Source organism: Pseudorca crassidens, chromosome 10 (assembly GCF_039906515.1).
Source record: "Pseudorca crassidens isolate mPseCra1 chromosome 10, mPseCra1.hap1, whole genome shotgun sequence".
NCBI lineage: Eukaryota > Metazoa > Chordata > Mammalia > Artiodactyla > Delphinidae > Pseudorca > Pseudorca crassidens.
Genome location: NC_090305.1, coordinates 63,336,568 through 63,349,754, shown reverse-complemented (window position 1 = coordinate 63,349,754; position 13,187 = coordinate 63,336,568). Strand labels below are relative to the sequence as shown.

General features: G+C 59.0%; 1 protein-coding gene and 1 long non-coding RNA gene across 6 annotated transcripts in view; one reads left to right on the top strand and one right to left on the bottom strand.

The window, feature by feature from the left end:
- The window catches only part of LOC137232317 (uncharacterized), an 87,993-nt gene that overhangs the window by 2,496 nt on the left and 72,310 nt on the right, over positions 1-13,187 (top strand). The window lies entirely within an intron of this gene.
- Positions 2,855-11,927, bottom strand: XIRP1 (xin actin binding repeat containing 1). 3 transcript variants are annotated; one of them, XM_067754011.1, is made up of 3 exons: positions 11,790-11,927; positions 5,578-8,935; positions 5,012-5,150 (listed from the first exon to the last, which is right to left on the bottom strand). In XM_067754011.1, the coding sequence occupies exons 2-3, from the start codon at positions 8,929-8,931 to the stop codon at positions 5,142-5,144; spliced, it is 3,363 nt and encodes a 1,120-aa protein (XP_067610112.1). In that variant the 5' UTR covers positions 8,932-8,935; positions 11,790-11,927; the 3' UTR covers positions 5,012-5,141. The 3 variants fall into 3 exon arrangements, with proteins under 3 accessions (XP_067610109.1, XP_067610111.1, XP_067610112.1); XM_067754008.1 differs by having other exon boundaries at positions 2,855-8,935; XM_067754010.1 differs by having other exon boundaries at positions 2,855-8,932; positions 11,790-11,922.

Below are 13,187 nucleotides of genomic sequence, written 5' to 3'. Positions count from 1 at the left end.
ATAGGGTACAGCAGGTGCAAAGTCCCTGAGGCAGGAATCAGCTTGGTGTGTTCTGTGAAGATCAGGAAGGCCAGTGTAACTAGGGGGATGTGGGTGAGAAGGAGAATGGGGCAATGAAGTTGGAGAGGAAGGTTGAGAGGCAAGGCATTCTGGTCTTACAGGCCCCTGAGAAGAGTTAGATTTCAGGCTGAGTGAGCTGAAAGCCTGTGGAGGGTATTATAAAGGAGTGACTTGGTCTGGTAAACTCTTGATAAGAGCTTTGGGTGCCAGGTGGATGACAGACTGTAAAGACAGGGCAAAAGGAAGACCACTTGGGAGGCTATGGCAGTGGTCCAGGAAAGGGGGGATGGATGGTGGCCTGGGACAGGGTGATGGCGGTGAAGATGGAGACTGTTGGATAAGCTCGGAACAGAGGCAGTGACAGAGTAATGAGAAGGGAGGAGGCGCCCGGCCGGCAGGACGGTCCTGGATGGGGCCGCGGCAGGGGTGAGGACCGGAACTGGCATCCTTCTGGAATCCGGGAGGGAGCCTCCGAGCAGGGGCCTGCCAGGACGGCGTGTACTGACGTCCGGCGTCTGCCGCGCGGAGCCTGCCCCTGGCTGCGCGCCTGCCGGGTGTTTCCCAGCAACGGCTACCGCTGCCCGAAAAGTTCCGCCGCCCGAAAAGTTCCGAACCCAGCGGCCGAGGTGATGTCATTGTCACCTTGGCGACGGCGGGTGGGAACACGCCCCCTCCAGGCTAGGGGCGGGGTCTGGGCGCCGTATGCTCCGCCCCCAGTCGGCCCGCGTGGAGATGCCGCCCACTCCCCCGGCAGGAGGAGAGGCGGTGCCTGGGGTTCGGCAGCAGGTGTGATGGCAGGTGTGATAGCTTGTGAGGGCACTGGGCGAGGCCTTACTGAGCGGCCGCTGTTCTCCTTGAGTGCTGCCTCTGGTGCGCTCACTACCCATCCACCAACCTCTCCCCACTCTTCCCCCTAGGCCGCCACCTCCAGCTATTAGGACTGGCTTCCTCTGTCATTCAGAGATGCCTTCCCCAACCACGCAAGCTAAAGTAACTGCCAATTCTCCTCTCGTGGGCTGACCTTGTTTTTATTTCCTTCACAGTATCGCTCCCTTCTAAAATTACCTTCTCTGCTTATAATATATTGTCTTCCTTCTCTAAGTTCCATGAGGTCAGGGGTAAATTCTGCCATGTTCATCTCTATTCTCAGCACCCTGGACGGAACCTGGCATGAAGTAGGTGCTCAATAAATGTTAGTTGGATGAATCAGTGAATTCACTCAATCATTTCATTCACCCAGGGATTCATTTATTTGACATTTGTGCAGTGCCTTCTAGGCACTTGTGATAAGCAGTAAGGATACTGAGATGAACGAGACAGGGAGTCCACCTGGAGGTGAGAACAAGAGATAGATTAAAACTAATAATTACAGTAGGAGAAGTGAACAGCCTTGAGTTTCCAGACGCTGGGCATAGTTCCAAGCACTTTACATATATTAATTCACTTAATCTGCACAATAGTAGGTACTTATAATCGTGCCCACTTTACAAATGGGAACACTGAGAACAGTCATGCCATAAGTTACTGGGCCCTGTAATCAAGTGAGATCCCACAGAGGACGGGGGAGGGTGACCCGTGGCGAGGGGGTAATAATGAGATGTGTAGCCGGCCCAGGTAGGCCGATTTGCTATCTTAATTGCTTATACACACCAGTCTTCCAGGGGACAGGCTGCTTCCAGCTCAGAGCTCTGCTGCCCCAGGGGAACCCCTGTCAGTGGAGCAGGCAATGATGGGGCTGGGAAGGGTGTGGAGGGCTGATCCCTGGGCTGGTGGTATGATGGGAGCCTACCTGTTCAACAAAAGCAAAGTATGGACAAGTTTCCACCTAACCTTATCGGGGGCAGGATGTGTGTGTGGGTCGGGGGAGGCAGGGGTGGACAATCGTAGTTGTCCACCTATACGGAAGGGTGTTTAGGCAATCCAGGAACTACACTCACTCCCACCTCTGGGTGTTTGCATGTGCTCGTCCCCCTGCCTAGCTGGCACTTCCCCCTGATTGTCCCATAACTGGCTTTTTGTTATTCAGATCTCAGTTGAAAAATTTTTTCTCCTTGGAGGGGTGTGCCTTGGCCACACTCTCTAAGGCAATCACCTACCACTGTCACATCATCATGTTTTAAGATTCCTACCCCAGAGTGGGAGAATGGCTTAGTCAGCCGCATAACCCTTATTCCTGAACTGATTTTTCCTGTTTATTCATAGTCTCTCTGCCTCCTCATTCTAGAAAGTCAGTTCCCTGAGTGTATGACCCCATTAGACCTCACCTCTGTGTCCCAGCTGCCTAGAACAGGCCTGGCATGCAGCAGGTGCTCAGTGCTTTTTGAAAGTGTGGAAAAGGGCCCTTCACCAGATCATTCTGACTTTCCAGGCCAGGATCTGTGCCCTCCCCTTCCCAGGAACCTCTGCTCTAAACATGGCACCTGGCCTGACCAGGAGGAAGGTGGCCCAGCAGTCTTGGCCACTGGAGTTCTCCTGCCTGTGGCCCTCCCTCCTTCCCGGGCCTGACTGGGCCATTCTTCCACTCTGGGGCAGGATTCTGTTCAGATTCCACTCCAGGGTGGTGTCCAAGGTAGGGGGCAGCAGTGTATGTATGGGTTGGGGCATGGGGAGCAAGGAGAATGGGGGATGGGCAGGCCTTTCTGGTTCCCAACCAAGATGGTAGAAGAAGGGGTGGCTTTTCAGAGCTTTCTAACACTGCTGTTGCCAGGAACACAGGGCACCCGGAGGTGTGGCTGTTTTTCCCCTACAGTGAGAACCCAGACTCTGGGACAGATGCACGGTTAGACACAGAGAGGAGGGAATAAAACTTGTGTTTATTCAGACTGTATCCTTCCCATTTGGGGTACAGAGTCAGGGGCATTGGGGGTGGAGAGAACCTTTGCCTTCTAGGGACATTGGTGATCGCCGACCTTTTCTGTATGACCTTTGTGCTGCCAGGATGATTCGCTGAATGAGAGAGATGGTAATGAAGGGGCCCTTTTGGGGCCCTAGTCAATCTGAAACAGAGACCAGTGCAGCTGGCCCTGTCCTCTCCAGGAATTAAAGAGCAGAAGACTAAGAACATTTGACTTGTATTAAAAGAAATGAAGGCTGAAGGTCACTCACGGGGTTCTGTCTCAGGCAGTGGCGTGCATACTCACTCATGTTGGCACGCAGGCCAGGCCTGTGAGAGGAGCGTGTGTGCCTGTACAGATTACATCCTCCGCGAGCAGCTGTGAGCCCCCATCCAGCTCCTGGGCTTGGGCTACTCAGAGGGGCTTCTTTCCACTTTTCTTTCCCCCCTTTGGCAAGAACTGATGAAAAGGAAACTTTCCACAAGTCTCAGAACATGCCCTTTCTTTTTGGTCCTTGCCTCATCTGTGCAGGAGGTAGGCACCCACCTCCGTCCCAGGGCCCTGGGGATGGGTGGGAGGCTGTGGTGGGAGGTGGAGGGGCTCACTGGGCAGCTGGCTGGGAGTGGCTGCAGGGCACACACACCTTCCCAGCTTCTGCCAGGCCTGTGCTGAGCCCGGCTGGACTGTGCAAGAACTGCCTCATCAAGGGGGAGGCGTGGAGCCCGAGGTGGGGGCCTGGGCCCCTGGGCGGCTCTGTGGGCTCGGTGACCGTGGTGGGGGAGGTGAGCACTGAGGTCCTGCACTGGTCCACCCTCTCATATTGCTCGGTCACTGTTCTTGTGGCTCCATAGTGCTGGGAGCCACCGGGCCCAGTCTGCAGCTCCAGAACACTTTTCTGCTGCCTGGTGGGCAGGGGGCTGGCTGAGGCAGGGGCATGCTGGGGCTGTCCGGAGCACTGGGTGGCTTCTTTCTTCCCAGCCTTGTCCCAGACATCTTTCTGGTGGGGCTGAGCCTGGCCCGTGGCCGACTCGATGGAGATAAAGGTTGGGGAGGAGGCTGAATCTCTGCTGGGAGGTAACACTCGAGGGAGGCTTGACTCTTCTCTCATGGTCTCCAGCCTCCGAGTAGAAGGGGTGGTTGGGGCTGCTTGATTTCTGGCCTCAGTGTGATTTCTGACCTTGGCCTGACCCTGGACCTCAGTGTGGCATGTAACCTCAGTTTGACTCCTGACCTCCTGGCCTGGGCAGTTGGGCCTGACTCTACTGCTGTCTGTGACACTGACCTTGTGGGCCCTGTGGTCCTTTAGAGGTCCCTGGGAATGGCCTCTGGTGTTAGTCCCAGGCTGGAGGCTAGACATGGAGCTGAGGGCCTTGTGCACGGCCTCCTCGATGTCCAGCAGCTTGGCCAGGGTCTGTTCCTTCAGCCGGGCCACCTCCGTGCTGACCCTTGTCAGCTCCCCAAAGGCCTGCTCCACTGAGGCCTCGGGCTTGTTGGGGGCAGCAGGAGCTGGAGAGGCCCCTCTCAGCTGGGGCACAGCCTCAAAGAGCCTCCTCAATGCCCGCACGTCCACAGTGCTTTTGGCCTCCTTCTCCAGTGCTTGCACCTGGCTCAGGAGGCCCTGGAGCTCTTGCTGGCTTCCCTGCAGAATCTTGGAGCTCTCAGGGACCCCTTGCTGGGAACTGTCCGTGCACTTCTTTCCTGAGGGGCTGGGGCCCTGCTGTGGTGAGGTGGGGTCACTGCTGAGAGCTGAGAGCTTGAGGGGCTCAGGGCTCTGGTCGTTGCTGCCCGCAGCCTGACTTTTGGTGGGCCTGGGGGCCACGGTGCTGGAGTCATGCTGGGGGCTGTGCTGGCTCTGTCCAGTGGAGCATCCAGCCGGCGATACTCGGCCCTGGCCTGCAGTGGTGGGGACCTTGGTTGGCCGAAGGTCATGGTCAGCTGTACCAGTCTCACCTTGTCTGTATTTTCCTTGCCCCACCTCCTTAGAGGAGCTGGGAGAGAGGGCTGAGGGCTTGGGCAGCCAGTGAGGCGGGGGGATCTGGCTTAGATGTGCAGGTTTGGGGGGCAGCTGGGGCTTCTTCCTTGGGTGCGTGGTGGGCTCCAGTTTCGGGGTTTTTGTCTGTGAATCCCCAAGGCTTCTCTGGCCAGCAGGGCTACTGTGGGACTGGAGAAGGGGGTCCTGTGTGGGCTCAGAGGCCTGCTGGATGGAATTCTCATCATGGCCGGCTTGGGCTGGGAAGTCAGGTCCCGTCACAGCAGCTGGGAGAGGAGGAGGAGGCGGAACAGAGGCATTATGGGAGTGCAGGCTGGCACCTACAGCCTGAGGCCCAGAGGCCAGAGTGTGGGGGGCTAAAGGGGCAGCCTTCAGGGTGGTCTCTGCAGCTTGGAGGACCCCTGGGCCGAGTCCTGCCATCACCTTCTCTGGAGGTCCCCAGGCCTTCTGTGTGTGGCTCCCAGGCTCCTCTTGCCCAGGCCCGAGACTCTGACCTGGGCCTTCCAGGAGTGGGCTGGGAGCCTGAGACAGGAGCGCAGTCTCCCTGCCCCTTGGCAAGTCTCCTCTCTCAGAAAGCCAGACACCCCCCGGTAGGTCAAAGGTCCTGATGGGGTGAGCAGTGTAAATGCCATCCTGAATAGTCACCCACCCCCTAGGCAGCCCTCCAGGCAGTGCTTTCTGTTCCCCACTGACCTTTCTGGGGGCTGCTGGGATCCTGGGGTCACCTCCAGCCAGAGGCCTGGTGTTGCTCTGGGCAGTCCCAGTGGCTGTGGCCGGTACTTGCAGAAGACTATCCTGGGAGGGCATAGAGGCGGCTCCAGGGGTGGGGCCCTGCTTGTGCTTGCTCAGAACTTGCTGGTCCAGGCTTTGGGCTTTGGCTGTTGCCATTCGCAGACTCTGCATGGCAGCCTGGAGGTTTGGGGACCTGGGCCCCAGGGGCATAGTTGTGGCTCCATCTGACTTTCCCAAAGCTTCCATCCCTTTCTGCCCAGTGCATCTACTTTCCTGCTTTTCTTCCCCAGCCAGAGGGACTGCCTTTCCAATGGCCTGTGGGGGGCAGGGGGTGGCCCCCGGCCCTCTCAGATGCCCCATCCCCATGCTGGGGTCCAGTGGGGGAACATGGATGATGCTCTCAGTCAGGGGCAGCCTCTGGGCCCCCTCGCTGGCTGGCACTGGACTTGAGTCAGCCGGTGGCTCCCATCGCAGACTGTGCAGGCCACTCAGGTCTCCTTTGTCTATGCAGCTGGCCAGCAGCTGCACACTGCTCCTCTCAGGGGCCCTGCTGGTTAGCCGGGGCTGCAGAGAGTAGGCGGTCAGTGCCACTAGGCCCTGCTCTGTCTCCTGCATCACTAGCCCAGTCCTCGCCACCGAGGTCCCGAGGCCACAAGCCAGCAACTGCTGGAACTCAGGGTCCATGTCTTCGACCTTCCAGCTGCTGCCTGGTGCTGGCAGCTTCAATGGCTTGAGGCGAAGCTGGCCCACTGGGTCCTCCTGCACCAGCAGCCCCTGCTGGTCCACGTCTGGCCGGCGCAGCACTTGGCGGACGATCCTGGGAAGCTCGCCAGACACCAGCTCCTCCTTCCGAACGTGGGGGCTGCCCTGACCTGGGCCTGGGAGCACGTACTTGGCAAGGCAGAGCTCCCCTGGCCCTCGGGCCTCCATGATGATGCCTCCGTGGTGCAGGATGCCAGGCGTGGCGTGCAGAGTCCGCAGGGTCCCCTCAGTTGCAGTCTGTTGCCACTCCCACACCCTGTTGCCTGAGGGGCCCATGGGCTGCTCTTCCTGGAGGTTGCCCCCGTGGATGCTGTCAGCTGCCAGGGAGCCCATGGGGCAATTCTCAAAGAGCCAGGTGAACTTGTGCACAGAGCCTGCTGGGATGGGCTCAGGGATTACCCTGGATCCCTGGTTTTCCCTCTTGCCTGCCTCCAGGGCCTGGAAAACCTCCTTCTGACGAGACACCTGCCCTGAGGGGATGTCCACTCTGCTGCAGTATCGCACAGGCCCCCTTCTGCAGGGATGGCCTGAGGCCTGCAGAGGCTCAGTCTCAAAGACGTGTCTGTCTGTCTGTCTTTCCCCAGCCTGGACCTGGCTGACCTCAAGGTGCTGCTCCCTGGAGCTTTCTGGTCTGTCTGGGGGTTGGGGCGTGAACATCCAGGTGCAGGACCGTGCCTTGGCCTTGGGTGTGGGATCTGTGACCTCTGACCTCTGCTTCTCACCCAACTCACTCATTGGACATGTCTCGAACAACCAGCGGATGGTCTGCACATCGCCCTTGGGGGATGCTTCAAGCTGAGGGCCTCCCTGAGGCTTTCCTTCTTCTTCCCGTCGTTCCTGCTGCTCCCGTTGGTGGATTACCTCCAGGGGCTGGGTCTCAAAGAGCCACCGGGCAGTGCCCACGTCTCCAGCCACCACTTCCTGCCGGGTGATGCCCCGCACCACGTCGACGGTACTGGGGTTTTGGCCTAGTTGGTCTAGGGGCTGTGTCTCAAACATCCACCTGTAACCCTGTACATCACCTCCGACTACATGCTCTCTGCTGACAGAGGTCAGGGCATGGAGGTGGCCTTTGCCATCCTGCATGGCATACACCGGGGACCCTATGTCCTGGGACTGCCCAGCAGAATCAGTTCCTTCTGCTCTGCTTATGCTCCCATGGGCCGAAGCTTCACCCTGCCTGATGCTGTCCAGGGGTAGGGTCTCAAAAATGTTCTTAAAGGTCTTCACGTCTCCCTTCACCCCATCCCTCTGGGGGGCACTCTGAGAGAGGCACAGTGCTGAGGAACCATCACTGGATAGACGCTCGTACATGAACCTCTCACCCTCCTGGGGTCCCACCCGCTGCAGGTGACCCACTTGGACCTTGTCTCTAAGTGTATCCAGGGGCTGCATCTCAAATAGCCACAGGGTGGAGCGGACATCACCGGGGATCACTTCCTCTTTGGGTGGCGCCTCAGGTCCAGCCTCCTCTTCCCCCTTTAGAGTGTCTAGTGCTCGGGTCTCAAACAAATGCCGCTGCTGCTGAACGTCTGGACCAGGAGGGATAAGATCTGGGGATGGCTGGAAGTCCTTCTCGTCCACCAAGATCTCCCGGATGGCATCCAGGGGCTGTGTCTCAAAGATCCAGCGAGTTGCACTGACGTCGGGCCTGGCCGCCTCCTCCAGAGAGATCCCCCGGATCACCCGCACCTGGCTGGGGTCCCGGTTGATGGCGTCCAGAGGCTGTGTTTCAAAGAGCCAACGGGCAGACCTCACCACGTTGCTTTGGATCTCCTCCCGGCAGGCGGCCTTGACCTCGTGGATGGCTCCCTCTGCGTCCTGGATGGCACACAGCGGCTCTGTTTGGAACAGCTTCACCGTCTTCTTTACATCGCCCTTCAGCTCCTGGATCTCTGAGCGCAGCTCCAAGGGGCTCTGCTCCTGGATGGAGGGGCGGGAGCCCAGGCGGTCCAGTGGCCGCGTTTCGAAGAGCATCCTGGTACCCTGGACATCTCCACTGGCTGCAGGCTCCCTCACTGTAGCTGCCGGTGCCTCAGCATGGCCCGTCAGCTCATCCAGTGGCTTTGTCTCAAACAGCCACCGGGCTGCATGGACGTCCCCTCCAGATGGCCGAGGTCCGGCTGGCTCCTGGTCTGTGCTGTTGGCAAAGGAGCCTTCCTCAAACTTGCGGGAGGTGGCCTGGACATTGCCGCTGGGCAGGGGCTCCTTGGCAGGTGGCCTCTCATGGTCCCCAATGGCGTCCAGCCGCCAGTTCTCAAAGATCCAGCGCATGCACTGGACATCACCCTCTGTGGGCTCTTCGGAACCCAGGATCTCAGCCAAGTCTTCAGCCACAGCCTCAGCCAGATTCTTGCGGAGCTCGGGGTGGATGTGCTTGTAGAGGCGGCGGAGCTCGCTGGCTTGCCGCTGCTGGTGGAACTTGGAGAAGGACTCCTTGGGTGGCGGCAGTGGCAGATCGTCCAGAGCAGGTGGTGGAGGGAGGGGCAGGTCCTCTGTAGCTGCCACTGGGATGCTTGGGGTGGGGGCCACCTGCGTCTGAGCGTCGGCCATCCTTCTGAGGAGAGGGGACAGAGATGAGGATGGGGTGGGGGGCTTTAGGTGGGATGGGGCTGGTTTCTGGGAGAAGTGGCAGGGAGCAGGGCCCAGGGGCAGAGTAGCCCTGCTGTGGCACGTGCTTAGAGACCCCCTCCCTTTCCAGACCTCGCCTGGGTCTCACCCTGCCACCTGCGTGGTTGATATATGACAAGTCTTGAGTTTAATGCACATGGAGCCATCCATCAGGGTGCTTCCCCAGAATCACCTGGGTTGCTAGGGAGCAAACAGGGCACTGTGGGCTTTGAAGCTGTCCTTCAGCCAAGGGATGCCCAAACCTCCACTGGGAAAATTGGACGTGCCCGTCCTTGCCTGCCTTTGCCAAAATCAGTTTTTCCCTGGCAGACTCTCAGGTGAGTGGCCTGGGGGAATTCTGATTTAAGGGGTCCCAGTCAGGGGGAGGCAGTTACCTAAACTGGTAACTATTTTCCATGGAGAGAAATAGTCATCAGTTATGTTTCCTTTCGTAACACCAGAGGGCGCACTTGTCACTTTCATGGGGGAGGGGGGCAAGGGGGGTGGCCTGCCCAGCTCCACTCACCCTTCCCAGGCCAGGGAGGCAAAGCGGGGGCCAGCAGCCCGAGCTACAGCGGAAGCAGCGAGGTTGAGTGAGGGTTCACCAGGTATCTCATGGTTAGGCAGAGCCTGATTCTGAATCCTAATTAGGGGTTTTCTGTGCCAAGACTCAGAAGATCTGAGCTAGAGCGACCTCAAGGATCTTCTGGCCCAACCACTGTTACTTAAAGAAGAGGCCTAGAGTCAGATCTTGGCGAATGAGGGGCAGGCAGTGCTGGCTTGGAGTTCCTAGACCCCATAGGTAGGGAGTGTGAAGCTTTCTTAGTGGCGTGGTGTCCCTCTGTTCCCCGGAAGGCACCCCAGGAGAGTGTGAGGGTGACACCCACAGGGAGGGGAGGCAGTGCGACCAAGGGCCTTCTTGCAGAGATAGCCCCGCCCCTCACTCGTGGATCCTCATCCCCAGTTGTGTGCAACCCGAATCTCCTGTGCTTCTCTTCTTTCTCCCTCTTCATGCCCATCAGCTTCCACAAAGGCCCCTCCCATCCCTGCCCCCCATGGCCTCCCACCGCTCAAGCCCTTCTCTGGTCTCTGTCCTCGGTGTCTTATCTGTCTTGTGACAGGTGTACTAACAGTCCCCAGAGGCCAGTAGGGAAAGTATGAGAAGCACGTTCCCCCTCTTACTGCCCCTGACCCACTGCTCTGCTCCGCACTCGGTGCTAAATATAGCTGAGGTCCTGGCCTCAGCACAGCAGCCCTGTGCTGGGGAGAGGTCAGGCTCAGCCAGTGGGACCCCTGGGAGCCTGGACCCACCTCATCTCCTTCTCTGCCCTGGGCTCCCTGATCCTGCCTCCTGAGCTGGTGTCAGGCCCCTGGCCTACAGCATGACCAGTGCTAGAACCCTCTCCTGGCCGAAGCGACCTGGGGCTGGGGGAAGGACTTTCTTCTCACGGCTGCCTCAGAAGGGGGGAAACTGAGCCTTGCGTGCCCCACCCCACCCCGACTTGTCCACCAAAGGCATCCGAGCCCCAAGGAGTGTGACATCTAAAGCCGGCAGCCCGAGTCTCATTACCTGCTCCGGGTGCTTCCTTTAGTCTCTGAGTTCTCATGACGACCCTCTGCCACAGGCAGACCTCAACTGTCCCCACCTCCTCACTGTCCTGTCACCCGGGTGGCCTGAGCAGATGGTATGTACAGGCCACCAGCTCCACCCTATCCCCACCCCCAGGAATCTCCAGAACTCCTACTATGGTCACAAGTTGTCAGCATCACAAAGTCCAGAGATGGCAGACCTGAGGACCCTCAGAGGTCACTGAGCCCAACCCCCTCACTGTTCAGACAGGGAAACAGGCCCCAAGAGGGGAAGGAGGTGACCCAGGAGGCTCCGCCAGGTGGTAGCAAGGCCTTCCCACCACGGTTCTTGAGGGCAGGGACAGGGGCGGGGTGAGGGCAGAGTTCAGAACTGGGACAAGACTTAGGGCAGGGCCTGAGCCTTAGTGGGTGTCCCTGAGCTCGGCCTCCCAGGGCTGGGCCGGCCTCTCAGGGAGACCCCTACTTTTGCTTCCAGGTCTGCTCTTTCTTGGCCCAGCACCTCCACACATCTCTACATCTGGACAGACTCAGATGTGGTTGCCCTACCTTGCGCCGCCACCCCGCCCCCCCGCCCCAGATCTTCCCCAGGGGCTTTCCAACTGGGCAAATCAATGGCCTGCATCCCACCCCAGGCCCTAGACCATGATTTGTGGGGATCTGGGCTCAGGCCAGCCCTGGGGAGACATTCCCGGTCCAGATATGCCAAGACTTTCACCCGCAGCAGCTGGGCACTGGGCTTGTCCTACCAGTGCAGAGTTGGGCCCACTTACCCCCCTCCAGCCTCCATGTCCTCCCCCGACTCCTCTGTCCTTTCTTCCAGACACTGGGCCTAGCTGGGGCTTCCCTTGGGAAGAAGCCCTGAAGCCTGAGGAACTCCATACCTGTATTTTAAAAATTGCAACCCCAGGCCATTTCCTCCCGCAAGCCTTTCTGGATTATGCCAGGCTGGCTGTAACCTGCCCCTCTGCAGGCCTCAGGCCTGTGGCAGCCATTCTGGGACCCCCAGTGGAGCTCACGATAACTCTCTCTTAACTTCTTCTTGGAATCTTTCTATCAGACCCCTCCACTCACCTGCCTCCAGATGCACGCCCCTCACCCTCCTTCCCCCACCCAGAGCTGCCCCTCATACATGCTACCCTGAGAGGGTCCAGGGGGGTCCCAGCCTGGAGATCCAGCCCTGCCGTGGAGAGACAAAGGGGTGGGTTACTCACCCGAGTGTCCTGCTTGGCTGATGGGGGTTTGGGGTCTGTGGCAGGTGTGGCCTAAGGGGCTGTTGTTCCTCTCGTTGTTTGGGGCTGGTCTTGCTCTGCCGGCTCCGTCAGATGCCTTCTCGCTGCCCTGGCTCCAGGTCTCTGTCCCCTGCCAGCCCCAGCAGCTGCCTTTATCTGGCTGGTTAGGGGGTGGGCCAAGGTGGGGGCGGGTGGGGGGAGGCTCAGTTCAGAGTATGAAGTGGTTCCGTTATTTTTAGGGCTTGTGGAAGTTAACTGGTCTGTCCTGGGAATCAGTTACATGTCCTTTCTGTTGGGGAGGGGAAGAGGAGTGGGGAGGGGAGAGCTTCATTCATCCCGGTCTGATCTGAGGATTGGGGTCAGTGACTCAGCCATGGTGTGTGGTGCGGGTATCCCACACTGTTTTGAGGGCATGAATAAGGAGGGGCATCTGACACCTGAGTGGCCCAGCTCCCACCTCCGTACTCCAGACCAGCCTCTGACTATTCCTGACATGTGCTGTGTGTCCACCTTGCCACGAGACTGGAGGCCCCCTGAGGGCAGGCCTGGCGCCCTCCTCCTCAGTTCCTGGCCTGGAAACCCCTGAGAGTAAGGCCCAGCACTCCTTCTCCCCGGCTCCTTCTGCACTAAAGATTTCCCCTCTCTCTTCTATCCCTCCACAGCACAGGTATATTTGGCCCTGAGCACACGCAGCTGGATCTGGGGGAAAGACGTCTGTGTTTCCAGGCCTCAGTTCTTCACTGGGTCCCTGATTTATCAGGGAATTCCACAGCGTGGTTCTGTGGTGTTCACAGCAGATTATCTGGGTCCTTGTTTATTTTCAGGCTCTTGCCTCTGACTCAGGGCCCAGGCTTTCTGGGAATGGAGGGGAGGGGAGGGGAGGGGCAGCACACGGGGAGCTGACTCTGGGGTTATTTCTGACCCTGGAGTCATCAGCTTCCCAGTCACAGAAGGACTGGGGGGGGTCACGCCTGCCCCCTCCTTTTCTGCCCAGAGTCCAAGGGGCTTAGTAGGCTCAAGAGATCTTGGCATTTTGGCATGGAAGGGCGGTGTGGTAAGGGGCGTCAGGGGACCACGCAGAGCACACGCGAAGGAGGCATTTTGCCCGGGCTCCGTGTTGCAGGCCCTGCAGGTGCGTTCTGTTACCTGGCAGAACAGGATCTTCTGACATCCGGCATGCCCTCTGGTGCCAGGGAGTGACACCAGGCACTGCTCACTCTTTCCATTGAGTCAATGTCAGGCAGGCAGTGTTGGCCTGGGGGAGGGGAGAGGGGCATCTGGAAGCCCCCATCCCTGGCTTCTTCCCTCTTGCTGCTTTCCTTGCCCCTCCTCTTACTCCGTGGACTCCTGGCTCTCCCTGGAAAGAGCAGGGAGACGTGC

Coding starts and splice junctions, on each gene's coding strand:
- XIRP1 (XM_067754008.1), bottom strand. CDS start 8,931: ATGGCCGACGCTCAGACGCAGGTGGCCCCCACCCCAAGCATCCCAGTG.